Here is a 17,924-nt window from a genome sequence, read left to right as displayed (position 1 = left end):
GTGGCAATGTTAAAACTGAACAGAAAACGAAAGACTAAGAGAGGTAGCCTGCAGTGTGCCGGCAGAGGTCTGGCTGTTTAACAAGGTGACGAGTCGTTTAATCATTAATGATTCCAAAATGGCCAATTCATGGCTGTTAGAGGCTCGCCCTAAAACAGAAAAATCCTTATTTTCAATTGAAGTTTTACACATTCTAGAGTGATTTCTGATATTCGAAAACTCTGGGTTTGTAATTTTATAGAGCTTACTCCACGATGAGAGTCTATGCGTACCTTCAGAAGCCTCCTGGTGGATCCAATATAGGTTCCTAAATTACATTTAGGACACGTATAGCTATACACACACCCGGAGGACATATAAGGGCATAAACGATCTTTATACTTCAATAAAGACCCGATGGTGAGAGGATTAACAGGTATCAGGTGGACCTAAATGGCTCCAAACTTACTTTGGATCTGCTGTGAAAAGTTTTTTCTAAAAGTATTATCAAATAAAAATGGAAATTTAGCATAAAAATTCAATTTAGGAACACTGTAAATTGTAGGTTTGAGGGAGAAGTACTGGTCTTTAAGATACTTCGAACGCTTCTAGACGCTTGCAGGGAATTTAGAGGATAAAGATGAAATTGTATGAAACTCAAATAAGCTAGTTGTTATTCAAGATTATTAGACTTTCGCGTAGACTCCAGTACACCAAATTCGGGAAGAGACTTAAGCCTTGGCCTCTTCTTTTTTTTGACATAGGAAGCCTTAGTTTTAAACAACTTTATCTGACTTACTGGTAGCTCCCCTAAATTATATGCTAGTTATTATTCAGGCTTATTAGACTTTTCACGTAGACCAAATTCTGGAAGAGATTTAAGCCTTTGCCTTTTTTCTTTCCAGAAATATTAGAAACAACAATTTTTATTTAACTTACTTATAGCTCCCCTGAATATGGCTCGAGGAGACTTTTGAGCAAATAGCTGCCTCTTAGGGCATTCCTTGCAAAGTAAACATGATTTGACAGTTGCAAACTTTGCAAAACTTCGATCAGGTGTCACTATTGTTATTTACGACAGTTATGGCCCACGTTGACATTTAGGATCGAATTCGTTCAGAGGTAACTATTTGTAGAGTATATTTTGTGTATTCTTTGATTTGTTTATTTAAATTTGACCTCGATTGTATAAATAGGTTTTGTTTTTGATATAGCTTAGGCAGTACATTTGCGTTAAATACACACAACAGTTTCAGTGGTTTTGTCGCCGAAATATCATTAATAAATATTATTAATTTAAAATCACCCCTGTGGAAATGAATGGTAAAACATTAACAATTGGAAATGAATGTTAAAATGTTAACAAAAGACGGCAGGCTAAATAGACCATCTCTTACTAACGGTAAATTTGTGAGAGGTTTTAGCGTGATTTTCGTGTTACGCATAATAAGTAGACTTTAGACCACATTATGTGAACGTCAGTATTTTCTGGTGAGCAATATTATCTAGTATTTTCTATTGTACTTAAAATGGTATTTCGAATTATTCTGGTTTGTAAAATTGGTGTAGCCAAATTGTTTTTGTGTAGTCTAGTTACTCAATGTTAAAAGGGGGTTTCAGGCTTGGACCAAGTGCACTAGGTTAGGGTATCATGTTTTTCTTGGTTTCTTAACAATTCCTTTTATTGATTTTTCGCTGGGAATCCAAAGGCCTAGCTTGTTGACATTTTAAGTCACTAATTTGAGAATGTCTCCTTGTTTGGTAAGAAATTAATTCATTGTAAGATTACTACAGTTTTTAATTTAGGTTAGTATGCTAATTATATATTTCTGTCAAGGCACATCCCTAACAAGAATCAGGAGCAGTTATAGTTTGACAGTAGCAATAATGTAGGCCCAACCCAGCCTAACCTAAGTTTCACTATTCGGTTCTCCACGCTTTCCCCAAAATGCTTTCGAACATTGTAACTTAGCATAGGCTAGTCTACTTTTGCCTAGGCTTATTAAGCCTAGCACTCCATTGTTTAAACTACATTGCCATGCAGTTCAGCTTAAGAGTTTCATGAGCGAAGCCTCAGACTGTAACAGAAACTTCAAACTTATTCCTAACTACACAAATGTCATGAGAAAGATAACACATTATACAGGAAATTATAAGGAACTTAATTATTCTAAATATTGAAGCTGTTGTGGTTGATTGTTCAGAGGCTCCTGACTTTGAGTGCATAATAATTTATGAGGCATATTCTGTCTTATCCTAAACTTTGTTCTGCATTTTACATGAGACCAAAAAATAGGGTATGGGATGCTTCTTTTAGACATGGTATGAAATTCTGCAAGTGATATGAGAGAGAAAGGCTTAAATTATGAAGTTATTTAATAGGAATATTCTAAACAGTGCCTATCAGACCTCCAGGCAGTGTGACACAATCCTCATATATGCTGACATTTATATATGTTAAGGAGCTTTCAGTCCCATTTTACTTGCATTTAAAGAGAACTTGTATGTTGTATTTTAATTTGGTGATACTATAGTATGATATCTACTGAGCTTTTCATGACCTACCAAAAATTAGGATGCTATCTACCAAACAACCCACCTAAGGCCTCTGGTAGTTACTTCCTCAAACTACCTTATACACAAAACTATTTGATCCCCCAGGGGCTGAGGGATCAAATGACTCACCTACGCTGTTTTGCCGTAGTACTAGCCCCTGATCAAAAATGAAAAATGGATGGTAGATATCATATGATAGTAGCATCTTTAATTTTATGTCAAAACTCATATATAATTATCGACTTATCACTTCAGATGAGCACCACTGATAGTAGTGATGATCATGCTTTGGCTGAAGCTGGGCCATTGCGTGATAGTGGTGCATCAAGACTTCATGAAACTGATCTCACATTACAAAGGACTTTGGCTACATACCGCTATGAGAATGCCTTGGTCAAAACCGAGTTGGCTGCAGCCTTGGAAAGGCATGCAAGGGAAATAAATGAGCTGAAGCTCAAGTATCAAGCTCAGGTGAGTGTAACCTTGCTTACTGTCAACTATAGGGATACATTCTGAACTAACCTCCTGTAACATAAACCTAGTCTAATACAATCTAGGGTGCCAGGTCTTAAATGGCCCTCATTCTGAGGTACAAATTGTGGCACTATTAATTGCAGGGATACATTCTAATCTCATCATATCTAATCTTATCTATGGGCATTAGGTCCTATCTCTGTGGCCTTCTGGGCTGAGGTCCCTTCCTTAACCTAACCTAGGATGCTATGTCCTACCTACCTGACTCGTGTGTATAAATTTTTCTTGTTTTAGAAAGCTGTTTTTTCACAGTATCTGTAATGCAATACCTTTAGGGCCTAACCTGAGTCATTACTGTATAATAAACTGTAGTGATATACATTTTGTTTTAGTGAAATTTATTTTCTTTTACAGTATTTTGTGCAAATCTGTTTTAAATGATTTCATATATTTAATGATTTTTTTTTATTTTAAGGAATCTGGCAATGAAGAAGTATAATTGTTTGCTTTGATTTAAGAAATATGAAAGAGCTACTTTTCATTAATGTCCATGAGAAAGTAAAATTCAAAGTCAGTCCCAGAGTACTTAAGGCAGAGGGGACATATGTTGTATAGATAAGCACATTTACTAGTCTTTAGATTATGGAGTAAATAGAGGGCCCTTTTCTCTTTTGCCTTAATAAATTATAGTTTCACCATAGTTTTGATACTGCTAACTCATAGGTTAGTATTTAGTTTTAGGAGTGATAAAAAGTAGCCCTGGAAACTAGAAAGGCTCATCATTGGCCAGTAGACTGACTTAAGATTACCCCTTGTCCTTGTACTCCATCTTGTTGTAACACATCTTTTAGAATGTTCAGAATTTGTGGAACTTATTCATATTGTTCCTGAAGTCATGTAAATGTATTATGTATCCATCTAGGCAAACACTATGTTCAGACAATTTTTTCATGCTTTTCTCCTAGTAATGGAAAGATTTTTTGTAATGGAAAGGACATATGTGTCATAGTGAGTTACTTATTTCAAGATTTGGGCCAAATTGGAGCAGGTCTTCTTATGAGGTATGTAGCAGGCCAGTGTTTTTCATCATGGTTTTTAAAGTGAGGCCTGATAATTGTTTACTTTGTGTTAATGTACCACAGTCAGAGACACAAATTTGGCTACTCAGTCACATTCAGAATGCTGATGTATCTCACAGTGAATTAAGGGTTAAACAATAAAATGGTCACACACAGCATTTTTGGAGATGTAAAACTGGGAAGAGGTTGTGAGTGCTGTTGTAGTTGAAGGCTTTAAGGCTAATTGGGAACTGCTAAAAAGAGTGACAGAAATATACAGCCTGAAGAATGTATGAAATTAGTATACCAGGTGTCTGCTTCAGTAGGTGGGAGGCACTGTGGCATTATTTGTATGCAGATAATTGTTTAGAAGGGTATGGTCCCAAGATTATTTTTATCATGTGAAAGCTGGAGTCTGGAAATCTTAAAAAATTTTCAACTGTATTGCTCTGATTCATTTGCAAAACAGATACGAGAGGCAGAAAAACAACGGGGAGAAATGGAAATTCAGCTTAAAGAGGTTCGGGATAATTACGCGGATGAAAACAGACAACTCCAGCAAACAAATTTACATCTCCATCAGCAGCTCAAGGTACGAAAACAGTATGAATTTTCTAATTTCACAAAATTCTCTGTGTGACATGAAATGAACAAAAGCACATATGTTGTATTTGTTTAGTTGAAAGTATTTGTGTTTCATTTTAATATACTAATTTTTCAGTGCATGTTAAGTGTGCATTTAAATGGGTCATGCCGTCTTCTTATGGAAGCACTTTCGGAATTTTTCACAAGATTCTAAGAGACCATGCACTGAAATCTCCTTCTGTCATATTGATGGTCTCTTTATCAGTCCCTTGAAATTGCTATTATTCTGAGATATTTTGCACTTACTTTTTACACTTTTATAACTAAAGGTTAACCTTGGTCCTTATAATTTCTTCTTTCACATGAAAATTACGCTGCTTTCCCCATTCAGATTTGTAAGTGCATTTACTCCATTACAGCAATTCAGTTATGCCACCTTCATCCATGTTTTAATTGGAAAAAAGTAGGTTCCTTAGGTATAAAGAGATCTCCATTAATATATAAGTACTATAGATGTATCCATAGGCTCCATCAGTTTCATACAGTACAGTAATAAACCAGTATCCTCACCATTTGTTTAACAAATACTGTATTTAATGTCTTTTAAATATCTCAGTTAATCTTCTTTTCATAACCATCTTCATCTTTTGGCATTTGTTTATTGAGTGACAGTAGTAAGCTCTTTTTGTTGTTTATCATAATAGTGGTGGAAACTTCCAAAGAGGGCAGAAAAGAAGGCCTCTTGGAGTTCTGGGCCAATGTTGTAACACTTGTGTTCCATTTCTGTACTGTTCAGGATAACCTTTCATTTGAATTAGATATGGAGAGTGTGCCTGTGTTAGAAATTACACTCTTGTTAAAATGGATTTATTTCAACCCACTGTGATGTCATATGGTCAAACACCATTATTATGTGGATTTTTCTTGTCATGCCCAATTATTCCTCAAAATTTTACCTTTGAGCATTTGATGCTCTTCTTAGATCCTTGCAGTTTTACTCACCTGAAGTTTGAGATCCTTTATGCCTATAATTTCAGTGTTTCTAGTTTTTGAAGATAACCTCATCATGAATAGATGATGAAAGGAAATGATCTTAACATACAGGTATCTCGTCTCAGCAATTGCAGAAAAATAATCACATCCTGTAGGGTTGTCCATACTACAGTAACATGTCATAAACACATGTTGACAGCTAACTGCTTACATATCACAAACATGTTGAAAACACACCCCTACCTGTACAAATACATGACCAAGATACTAATATTCTTGACTATTTACTTTGTTTCTTTTGGTGTAATTTGTACTGAGAAATTTTGCTGTACAATACTTCCTCCTTTTGAGTAACCTCAGACCACTACCTTTTTTACTAGAACTGCAATTAGTAGCATATTTTTCTCCGATCCCTCTACACCTTTAGCTTACGGTATTTTAACTGCGCTATACCAAATTGCAGATTGCAGAAGAAGAATCAGAATCTGCAAACAGGGCAGTTGAAAAGTCAGTGAGAGAGAAATCCCAAGCTGAAGAAGTTTGGCAGCAAAGGATGCTTGCAAGCCAGACATCTCTTCAGTCACTTAAGGTGGGTTCAGATGTACTTTTTTCTTTAGTTAAACTTATGTTAGTTTGTATAATCCTGAAAGATCCAAGGAATTTGCAGACCTATAGTTTGGGATGTTTGTAATTTTGTATAATCTGCCTGACATTTTGTAGTATTCAATAGAATATATTTCCAATATACTGTATCAATAAGGAGCCATTGTGAAAGAGATTCAATTTATTTAGCTTCCCATCAGAATTTTCCTGACAGTGCTAAGTACAGTATTCTGTATAAGTAATATTATGTTTATGTCATGCTAAATTTAAGGTTTTAGGATGCTATGAATAACAGATGTACTGTAACAGTGCCAGAGACTTACAGTATAAACTTTTGCACACCTACAGGAGGAAAAAAATCGTCTGAAAGAAGATTTGGAGAAGGTGTCTGGGGATCTTGACAAAGAAAGAGTAACTGTGAGAGAAATAACTACAACTCTCAACTCTGAAAGACATCAGCAACAATTAGTCAAGGTAATTTTCTTACTATGGTATTTCCATACCTTTGTTGGCACATCAGGCAGTTAGATTCTGGTGGTATGTGTGAACTGCAGTGTGCTGGAAATGAGTGGTGGAAGGAATTGTGGGGTATTTAGCCATGATGAAAGGGACTGTCCATATAAATTCACAGAAAACCTTAGTCCTGTAGTACAGTGTACATTCTGTATTTGTATGTATTTCCAATAAACATGATAGCAGTTGCTAGCCCCTCATATGTTATGTTGAAGGATGAGTTTAAACATGCTGTTTCTTCCAGAGTTGTCACTGCTTCAATATTCAGTGAATATTAATAAAAAATTATAAGTGGCTACCAGTATTCTAAATTAATTCATTTGTTTATGAATGTGCAGCAGAGGTCAAGGGTCTTTTGAGTACAGTACTGTTTTAGAAAATAGCACCATAAGTCCCAAAAGATTGGAAATCACTGCTGTAGAGGAGGCAGTGCAGTTATAGATGGTCTGTCCTATCTCAGTTCTATGGCCTCTTTAAAATTAGACTTAGAAAAAGGGAATTTGATGTTTCATAGTGTTTGAGAAGAGCATATTTTTTTTAATGGTTAAAAGGCCTATTGATAGTGAAGTTCTTTAGGGTATTTCTCATTAAAATTTTCTCTTAACAGAGTCGCCTATCAGAAGTGGAGCAGCAGTGCAAGATCAATTAACAGCAGCCCAGACAGAAGCCGTCCCAGCTGCGCCAAAAGTTAGAACAAGATGCTTCTGGGGCCACCAACAGAATCAAAGGTATCTAATTTTGCATCAGAACACCTGCTGGATCCTCCGGGTAAACCTGTTGTTGAATCTAGTAATGTTACAGAGTGATCTTGTTAAACTCCTCCATAACAAACATTTTCCTTGATACACAAAAAAAAAAATGTCTTCAGATTTTGTAAGTGTGTGTGATACTGTTTTGTGATTTTGGTTATCAATAGCTTTACAGAATTGATTGATTTCCAGAATTGATATTCTTTCAAGACAAGAATAACATTTATCAGTGTGCCTGCCTGGTCATTCGTTGCTTATATTTGTAACCCATGCTTTTAAAGCACTTTGCTAATATATTTTTTCAGAGCTGATGAACTTGCTGGAGGAGGAAAAATCAGTCCTAGTTCGAGTCAAGGAACGAGCCAGTGCTAAGGAACTGGAAATGGAAAAGAGGTTAGCTGAACAAAAGCAGACAATGCTTTCTAATTCACAGCAACTTATACAGCAGAATGCAGCCCTGCAAGATCGCATTAAGGTTTGTTAGTGTTAAACATGTTTGTCAGATTTTGGGTGGAATTGATAGCAGCTGTGCTGCTTGCACACTGTGTTTGAAATCAAGCTTTGTTATGTGACCTGTCATTAGTAGTGTGATGCAATTGTTTGCTCCATTTGTTTTTTTTTTTCACATAGTAACTTTTAATGTACGATGGTAACCTTTTGCCCCACGTATTTCAAGGGGATGCTCTTCAGAATTTGCTTGATTCCTTTTACTGCCCTTGAATCCTTTTACTGATAGGGATTTTGAATTTATCCTGAACTAATAGAAGCTGAGTCATCTCATAAAATTTATTGAGAAAGTTAAAGGAAAATAGTTGAAATTTCATATTTTCATGTCTAGAATGAAACAGCTCTCATATGTTGTAATTTATGTAAGACTTCAGTACAATGGTGAAAATGAATATTGAAAATAATGATCATGAGTACATAGTTGTGAGGAAAAGGAAGGGAGAACACATTTTATTTTACTCTCTGCTAATACTGAGTTTGGCTTGAAAGAAGAATCATCTGTATTAAGCCTCTGAATATTAATCCAAACTAAAATCCCAAACCTGGCTGAGAGCAAACACTAATTTTCACTCATCACTTAGGTGAAAGAGAAGAAAAAAAGGTGGATGAAAAAGTGAAAAGAACGATTAAATGCCTAATTGTGATCATAAGAACTTGTGAAAGAAATTAGTGTTGGGGAAATCAGTCAGCTGTTGACAAATTAAGTGTATTAGTGTACCCTTTATACATAGTGTTACATATTAGAAGCATTTTGGAATGACATGTATTAAGAAGTCACAGACACCTATAACTACATTACAGACAAAATAAGGCTAACTGGTAATAATGGCTCTGTAAAGATGTTTGTCTGTATAATCTTATTCATTATATTAATGATTTTCTAGCATAAACACAGTAGAGCAATTGTATGTAGGACTCATTTCTACAGTACAGTACAGTGTTATTATTTCCTGTATACTGTAGTATGTAAAGATAAATTAATCTGTGTTTATATTTGTGCTAAGTAAAATTGGTTGCAGTACTGGTTCATGTGTAAAACAGCACGTTCGTGAAATATCCTGTATTGTAATTTCAGAGCCTTGAAGCTACACTGAATAACTTTGAAAGTAAGAGTGATGCCAAAGTCAGTGAGATAGAGGTCAAGGAACAGCGTACACTGGAGAGGCTTCGTGAAGTGGAGAGGGAGAAGGTAGTGCTGGAGGCCCGTGTCGTTGCCTTGGAGAACCTGGAAGTATTGCTTCGGAAGGAGCGAGAAGACAGCTCTACACTACGACAAGAAATTCACCAACATCGTGCTGAAGCTGAGGAACTGCAGAGCTTAAATGCTGAACTTCAGCAGCAAATCAAACTTCTTAAGAACAAGTAATGCTCATATTCTGCTTATTTTGAAATAGGCGTAGGTAATTATCTTTAAGGTACTTGCGGTAATTTAAACAAAAGTTCTTCGTTGGAGGGGTTGCTAGAGCTCTCGGCCAGCACGCTGTTGGCCCAGCGTTCGAGTCTCTGGCTGGCCAATGAAGAATTAGAGGAATTTATTTCTGGTGATAGAAATTCATTTCTCGTCATAATGTGGTTCGGATTCCACAATAAGCAGTAGGTCCCATTGCTAGGTAACCAATTGGTTCTTAGCCATGTAAAATAAGTGTAATCCTTCGGGCCAGCCCTAGGAGAGCTGTTAATCTGCTCAGTGGTCTGGTTAAACTAAGATATACTTAACAGTCTGCAATGGTGCATACTATATTACATCACTGTATAAGCATTGTAATTACAGTATTTTGAATGACTGATTTATCAGTTAAAAGTAGTCCACCTACAAATGCTTGATGATTTAGCCTAAAATGTCAGGCAAGTATGCTGTTGGTCAGCATTACTGCACAATTGAAGGTATAAATGATTTCCCCATGTTAGTTAAAGGATTGACAAGCTCTTTGAATATTCCTTCACTTCTTCAGATTGTTGTACTGTAGCTGATTTAGTCTACCTATTGCTTTCTGTTCATGGAAAGGAACTGCACTCAGGAGAGATATTGCACTGAATACCGTTTTGAATTTGTTCTGACCTTTATTTTCAAATGTCATATAGGAAAGACACATATCATGGTATGCCATGTTATACTTTATTTTGTAGTCATAAAGCATGAAACTTGATGAACTTTCTGCAGTTCTTTTGTGGACAATGAACCATTCTTGATGTCCCCTCATAGTACAACTCTTATCAAAGGCAATTTTGTTAAAAAACTTTATTATATTATAGATCAATAACTTCCTGTGTATTTTTTAGTTTTTTAGAGTAAAGGGAGGATCCAGAGGATCCCTGTAGGAGGATACTACTTGCAGTGTGCCTTTTTAGAGGTCCTTCCTCCTAAAGTGCATTTCTCCCAGCCTCTCACTTTTTATATATTCCCTTTGGGCTTCTCTTACCTTGCTTTCGTAACTTCTTCAGCTTTTTCTTGCTGTAATTTTTGCTTCTTAGTTACAAGTCAATCCTTTGGGCAAACCACGTTAGAGTCTTGAGACATTACTGAGTGGTATTAGTTTGCTCTGAGGTAAATGAAATAAAAACTCATTATATTTAGATATAGATTGTGTGTAACAGTTAAGCCAGCAGTCTACTTTTCAGTTTGGTCGGAGCAGAATATGCAAAATTTTATATACTGGTAACTCAGTAACTTAATGATAAAACCCTATCTGTGCTATCCAGTAGTTAACTTTTACACTCTTGCTCTGGGAATTTGAAGAAGACATTAGATGAATAATTTCAGACTCACTGTACTGTAGTCCATATTTCATGTTGTGGCTGTCTCAGCTCTATAAAGTCCCAATACTACACTATTGTGTGCGGTATTGTTTTGATCATGTTTGAAGAAAAGTCATAAAATTAATTGTTAATGATTTATAAATTACTATACTGTAGATCTACCTGCTAAATACTTGGTTTGACATCCTGAAGTACTAAGATAATTTTCAGTAAGGCAGGTGTTTAGAATTTGTGTAAGTATAGAGCAAAAGGGGCTTAAGTTATGTTAAGGTATCAAAGAGCACTCCTCATTTTTAAGTTTTGTAAATCACCTGACGTCTTTTTAGGGTTGCAGAGCATGAAAGCCTACAGGAAACCATTAAACAAGATGCGAAAAAAGAGCTTGATACTAGGCAACGACTGGTGGCTGAGCAGCAGGCCTCTCACCAGGAGGAGTTAGACCAACTTCGTGCAAGAATAGCAGCTCTTCAAACAAATTTTAACGACAGAAATAAGAACTATTTGGAAGAATGCACTCAGTTAAAACAGGTAAAGAACAACTGTTTTTTTTTTTTTTCCAAATGTGATTATTGCCTACATAGGGCCTTGTGCACACTGTATCTGAGGTTCTTTGCAGTGATCCTTGGACCCTAACTGTTTTGCTTTCATCCATTCTATTTGGTGTCTTCCCTCTAGACATCCACTTCCTTAACTTGACCTTGCTCCAGTTTTCACCATCCATCACTACAATACTGTATACTGTATTCATAATTTTACATTGGTAAAATCATCTTAATACAGTAGCTGTATTGAGTATTGATGCCAGTCTTTTACTTTTCATTCATTTCTGTAAGTCCTTTCTTACTTACATGTCTGGCATCTATTTTTATCTTGTTCTGGTTGTTTAAGAATAAATCCTTCATGCATGGAAGTTTAGAAGTATGATCCAGTGGTCTAGTTATCGGGTGATAAGCTTTTGGGTACAATTTTGTACTCTACCTCACATAAGTAACATATGGGCTTATTTGCTATCATTGTTTGAGTATACAAATTTAATGTTTTTTTGTAGAATATTTTGGAGTTAGGTGGAGCATATGAAAGGTAATGTTGCCCATTAAATAAATGATAATAATTTGTAGATTAAGATTTAATTTCTTTATTGTTTAGAGCTCTAGAAATTGTCTATTTATTTTTCAGAAAGTTCGCACTTATGCCAAGTTGATAAAGAAGCTGCGCTATAAACTAGAATTAGGTGAAGTGCAAGTAGAGCAGCTGGAGGCACAACAGGCTGTTTTAAAAGACAATGTTCCATCCCACGTCTACCGTCGTCTATATTCGCAGCTTCAGGATATCATAAGAAAGCACAATGAATTTGCTGCTTTCATACGAGGGTTAAGTGAATTTCAGTCTGCATTGCCGGAAGTAAGATTTAAATTTTTTTGTAGACTCTGATAGATTTTGTACTATGTACAGCATGTTGGTAGTTTTGATTACTAGAATTCTAACCACTATGAGTGCTGAAAAATGTTCAGTATTTATTAGTATGATTTTTATTACATTCGAAGGTATCTTTTGTTATAGATTTCTATTGTTATTGTAGAAAGGTAAATTTATGATATATAGTTGTAAACAGAAGTCATGAGGGTTTTTTAAATGCTAGTTAGTGGGTCTGGTACTGTATAACATAGTACTGTAGATCAGTAATAGTTTTCAGTAACTGAAATGTAGAATATAACCTGTTAGGCATCACTGAGGTATCAGGCTTTTTGGTAAATTGATAACAGTAACAAACGTTGCAATTTTGATATTGTGCCTTTAATGGAGGATACTGTAACCTTGAAATGAGAAACTCAAGATGCAGGTGATGCCCTATATCTGACGGAAGATCCGTTCATTTTACTGTATCACAACTGGTATAAATAAGGAAGCAAGCAATAAACACCTTACTTTCATTTGTGCTCATATCATGCCATCTTTGTGTACTAAAATTATCTTGGTCATCATCCAAAAATCTTTCACAATAAATAAAAAACGTCTTGAAACATTCGACAGTGTTCTTTCTTTTGAACTGTAAATTTGACACCAGAAACACCAATAAAAACAAAAGGTAACAGCATCATCATTATTATTAATTCCATAATGTGATGATTCACATTATGGAAGTATCACTGTCTCCAAGTTCACTTTAATTATCATCATTGAGTAGTTCATCTACTGCTCTTTTTTTAAGAGTTGATTGTCTTTTTGGGCAGTCATTTTAATTTATGCACAAACAGAAAACCCAAAAAATCCATTCTTTAACCGTCATGATCAAGGATTTCATCTCCCAATCTTATTGAAAGAGTAGGTGATCTTTTGGAGTGATTGTAATTTGTGCACAAACAAAAAATGTTTAAAAATCCATATCATTTAAGACATTGATTCTCCCTCGTTTTACTGCTGTGGAAAAGTTGTCAGAGAGCATTACCCATGAGAGAAAAGTTATCAGATAGTATTTTAGCTCATTCCTAACAGAAATCAACATGTGGACAATGACAGTTACCTATAGTACTGTAAAAATTATCAACTACAGTTGATGCAAGCGGTAGTGGAAAGAAAACTGGAATTGGCATGTTGATAGAGATGATTAACAGGTTAATAATTTACTCTTGACATTTGGGGGGGTCCTTTTCTGGCCTAGAACTCATATATAGCATTGTACCGTATACTTTATAAGAATCTTTAATTGAGTCCAAAGCATATTTGCTGCAGTGTCTCCTTATCTGTTTTCTCTGCATGTTCATTAGAAATTAGATACAGTGCATTCACATTTTATTGTTTACTTGCATAACGCTGTAATATTTATAAGTAAATTATTGATGTGAGGTAATGCAACTTTGAGCTGGTTTACTGAGCTTCCTGTCTCACAGGAAGAGTAGTGAAGAGTGCATTTAAATTATATGTTCCTCTGTGAAAGATTTTGAAAACTATATCAAAATTTAATCGGCCAAACACACTTCAATCCATCAAAAGGTAAAATTATATATTTAACTTACTGTCGAAGTACAATTTTGCTTTGCTTTTCTCATTTTTATTCACATCACAGGTATGTCTCAGTCATTGGTAGGTAATTTGAGGACTGAAGAACTGGTTTGTAAGTGACATGATGATGGAGCTTGTCAGCTTTACATTTGCTTTCACCAGTAGTTACAAACACATGGTAATTGATATACAATTTCATTTCATGGACACTCTCAGATGATGCAGTGGTTTCTAATTACTTGTCTTTTTAAAGCTGACAGATATAGATAAATTTTATAGAAATCTTATTTATTTTGTGTGTATGGTTATGTAATTATTTAGTGTCAGTCTAAGCTAATAGGGTATGGTTTTGAGCAAGGATCATAGTTCAGGAAGTAATTTGGGAAGTACTGTTTCAAGTTAACCATTATCTAACCATCTTCTACATATCTAGAATCCACAGCTCTAAGGGAAGAATATGATAGTGCTTGTACTTTTTAATCAGATTAGGAGGAAAGCTGCTTTGTGTGCAATATTGTGTGAACAACTTGCACCCTTGTTGGCTGTCTTCTGTTGCCACCAAAACCCTTGTACTATTTTTTTTAACCGGACTCCAGCAGGCGCTAGAGAATTTTCCCCTTACGTTAAAACTGTAGGTTTGTTAGTTATGAAAAATACAATTTGATTAAAAATTTGTCATTTTTCTGCAGTATTCCATCAAGTGAACTATGAATAGTGAGCTAGAAATTTAAGTTGTAGAAATGTGAGTGCACTGTTTATAAAAGAATAACCTAACTCTTAATTGAAATACTCTCCTTGTAGATTTCAGAGTTAACAAATCGACTGGGAGCAGTAGACCAGAAAATAAGTGAACTTGAGGAGGACCAATTACAGTGTATGTCCGAAATGGAGTCTTTTTGATCAAAAAGAATATTTAAGTATTTATTCAAAACCATGATTTTTTATTTTCTTTATGAAGAGTTTATAAAGCTAAAAGGATTACTAATAGTCGTGTAAATCTATTTTATTATATTTATTACAGCTGTTCTTGTTTCATTAAAGTAAATCCTTTTAAAAACTGGTCATTGCTATTAAGGGCTACTGTAGTATTTTGGTCCTTGTAATTATTTACAGGGATCTTTGTTGCAGTATTTTGCACTCTGTATCATAATAATACAGTAATAGAAATCATTATCTGACTTGTAGGTAAGTTGTTTTAAAATAACAATTTAGAGATATCACTAACCTGTTCTACTAGATGTATACGTTATGCTTAGTGATTGTGTACAGCAGTCTCCTGTAGAGGGTTTGCATAAAGGACAACTTGCATGGGACACTGTTTGCTGTCCTGCAATTCTTTACAACATCCCTTCCATGTCAGAGTGTACTTGTCAAAGAAAAGAAAATGTATGAATGGATAGGAGCCAGATAAAGGCAGTACTCTCTGGCCAAGAAAAAAGAAGAAAAAGAAGTGCAGAGTATAAATTACAAAACTGCAAAACTTACCTTAAGTTGAGGCATGTGAGGAGTTGCAAAAGACAGACAGATGGCTTTCTGCCTTTCACTTTTCCTTCATTTTCTTTTATTTCTCCCCATGAAGTTGTTTAGCTTTATTGGTTTTGTATTGAATACAAAAATGAATTTTTTGAGCCTATGCTTTGAGGGTTGGGAAATAGAACTGCGATCTGATTAAACTACTTGATGATTATGATAACTATTGTCATCTCACTACGTGAGCAGGATTCGTGATGAAATAGGTACTACAGTAATTCTTCCAAAGAAACATACCATCTACTTTACCTTTTTTTTTTCAGAATGTAAGGCCATTTTTTATAGTTAATTATGTTACATTTTCATAATTTTAACAATTTCATTTATTATTTCACTTTGTACAATAGGCTTCAAAATTTTGGGGTTCTCAGTCCAATGTTTTCTTTGTTCATCAGAAATTTAGCAAGCATTGGCAAATTGAGATATCATAAGGTAATTGATCAAGTGATATGTTATTCCTGAATCCTATCTGTTTTCCTTTGATAGGCTGAAAAACAAATACTGTAGCTGAATCTAGCAATTAGAAACACTTTAGATGGCAACATGCCTTCATGGTTTATGCTGGACACTTGAGTCACTTGCGCATAAGAGCACTGGGTGTATTGGCCTAGCTGCCTAGTAGCATGGAAAAGAGGCTTTTACCTATCACAGGTACTTTGAATCTTTGGTTTTTTTGGTGCTAGTTGGATTTCTTTTCATGGTTCTACTGTATTCTGTTTGTAAAATATTATTTTTTAGTTTTTTTGTGTGTATGGGGGACATGGGGCATTTTTATATTTATGATAATTATTACCACCAGTGTTAGTATGTAATAAACTGAGACTTTCAAGATTTGCTGGGTTTAATCATGCTTTCAATTTCTATTATTTTCTTTTTGCCTAATTTTTTCTAGCATTGTTATTGTATTGTCAGGGAATTAACAAGTGAATCCACACACTAATAAGGTTAGGACTTTATTAGAAAGAGTTTTTTCATTCTATGTATCCCTTGAGCCAACTTGTTAGAGGTGAGAAATTTGTCTTTGGTTGGGTTAAATATCATCATACTGCAGTTAACTTCCATTTGCTTTTGGTATACAGCTGTAGACATAAGGATACTATTGGATATGTGCCAAATGAACCATTCCCTAGTGAGAAAAATTCTAATGAGACATCTTATAGGAATAGGAAAGGGTTAAAGATCTCTCTTAGGGAAGGCAAACATTTCTTTTTCTAGTTTGCTGTCAACACTTGCTGAGACTTACAACTAAATACTCCCCGTAGTTGGGATAGTGCCGTCAGTGCACGTGAGGCACCTCACGTGGTGCGCTGTAGGCTTTACTTAAGGATGTTTGCAGCATGCCTTTGGCCCCTAGCTGCAATCCCTTTTGTTCCTTTTACCGTACCTTCTTTCATATTCTCTTTCTTCCATCTTACTCTCCACCCTCTCCTAACAATTGATTCATAGTGCAACTGCGAGGTTTTCCTCCTGTTACACCTTTCAAACCTTTTGTTGTCAATTTCCATTTCAGCACTGAATGACTGCATAGGTCCCAGTGCTTGGCCTTTGGCATAAATTTTATATTCAATTCACTTCAATTCAATACAACTAAATACTTGTTCTTTCATGTCTGTTGGAGATTTCCTCATGTAACATCTTTTACCAGTCTAGGCCTTGATTTCAAGTGCCTTTCCAGCTGACTATTCTTTGATCATTACTTGAACTCTATTGAGGGGTTTTTGGAGGAGGAGAATGACAAGTTGAGGGCTGTTGGAGTTGGCAAATGATCAATTAAGGGGTGCTGGAGGAAAAGAAGGGACAAGTTCAGGAGTCCTAGAGACCCTCGTTAATGACATTGACCCAAGCAGTATTTCAGTGATCATTTTTAATGTTTACTCTAGTTCAGTATTGTTAAAACTAGGTTAGATTTTTTTTCATAGAAATTTAGCTTTTTGTCCCATTAGTAATTTATTGTACAAAAATCATAGGTTGGAATAGGCAAACAAAAGAAGGGTAGGGAAAATAAATTTTATTAAAACTGGTTGGTGTCATTTATCAAACATTCATGCACACTTTTACCCTGAATTTTAGTCTACATGGAATGCTCACAGGATAGTGCATAAAATGTAAAAAGTGGTCTGAGTGTGAAATTAAGAGTTTACAGTATCAGCCAAGAGAACTCAAAGATAATTTAAATTTTTAACCAAGGATAGGTATATCAAGGGAGTAAATTATAAATTGTGAGTTTAGAAATAAGAAAAAATACCCAAAGATACCTGATTTATAATGCAAACTTATCTGAATACTATGATTTCTAAAATAGAAACTATTTTTATATGTAGATGTGAGTCATGTTGATCACTTGACTTAAAAGTAGAATTCTGCAAAATTTAAATGTTAAGACACAATACAAGCTTTGAAAATTTCATAATAATATAGTAATTAGAAAATCCGGTTAAATATTTATATTTTTAACTGAATCACAGACTCTTAGGCCAGATCATTCAAATTTTAGAGAGCGCATTTTAATGTAATCTAATTTGAAGAGGCAGTGTTAAGATTCTATTGAAATTTTAGTCTTATTCAATTTATTGTTTCATGACTAAGATTATCACTTAACTAAGATAGCTTTTGTTTTTTC

General features: G+C 35.0%; 1 protein-coding gene across 1 annotated transcript; it reads left to right on the top strand.

The window, feature by feature from the left end:
* Nucleotides 1-964: 964 nt before the first annotated feature.
* Nucleotides 965-14,797, top strand: LOC136836483 (centrosomal protein of 83 kDa-like). Its single transcript, XM_067100811.1, is given in 11 exon segments — nucleotides 965-1,101; nucleotides 2,791-3,006; nucleotides 4,537-4,659; nucleotides 6,109-6,234; nucleotides 6,597-6,722; nucleotides 7,369-7,489; nucleotides 7,816-7,985; nucleotides 9,093-9,379; nucleotides 11,101-11,302; nucleotides 11,951-12,175; nucleotides 14,576-14,797. Coding segments are annotated over 10 exon segments (1,695 nt in total). The 5' UTR covers nucleotides 965-1,101; the 3' UTR covers nucleotides 14,675-14,797.
* Nucleotides 14,798-17,924: the final 3,127 nt, after the last annotated feature.

Source organism: Macrobrachium rosenbergii, chromosome 56, assembly GCF_040412425.1.
Source record: "Macrobrachium rosenbergii isolate ZJJX-2024 chromosome 56, ASM4041242v1, whole genome shotgun sequence".
Taxonomy (NCBI): domain Eukaryota; kingdom Metazoa; phylum Arthropoda; class Malacostraca; order Decapoda; family Palaemonidae; genus Macrobrachium; species Macrobrachium rosenbergii.
This window is presented reverse-complemented; position numbering and strand designations above follow the sequence as displayed.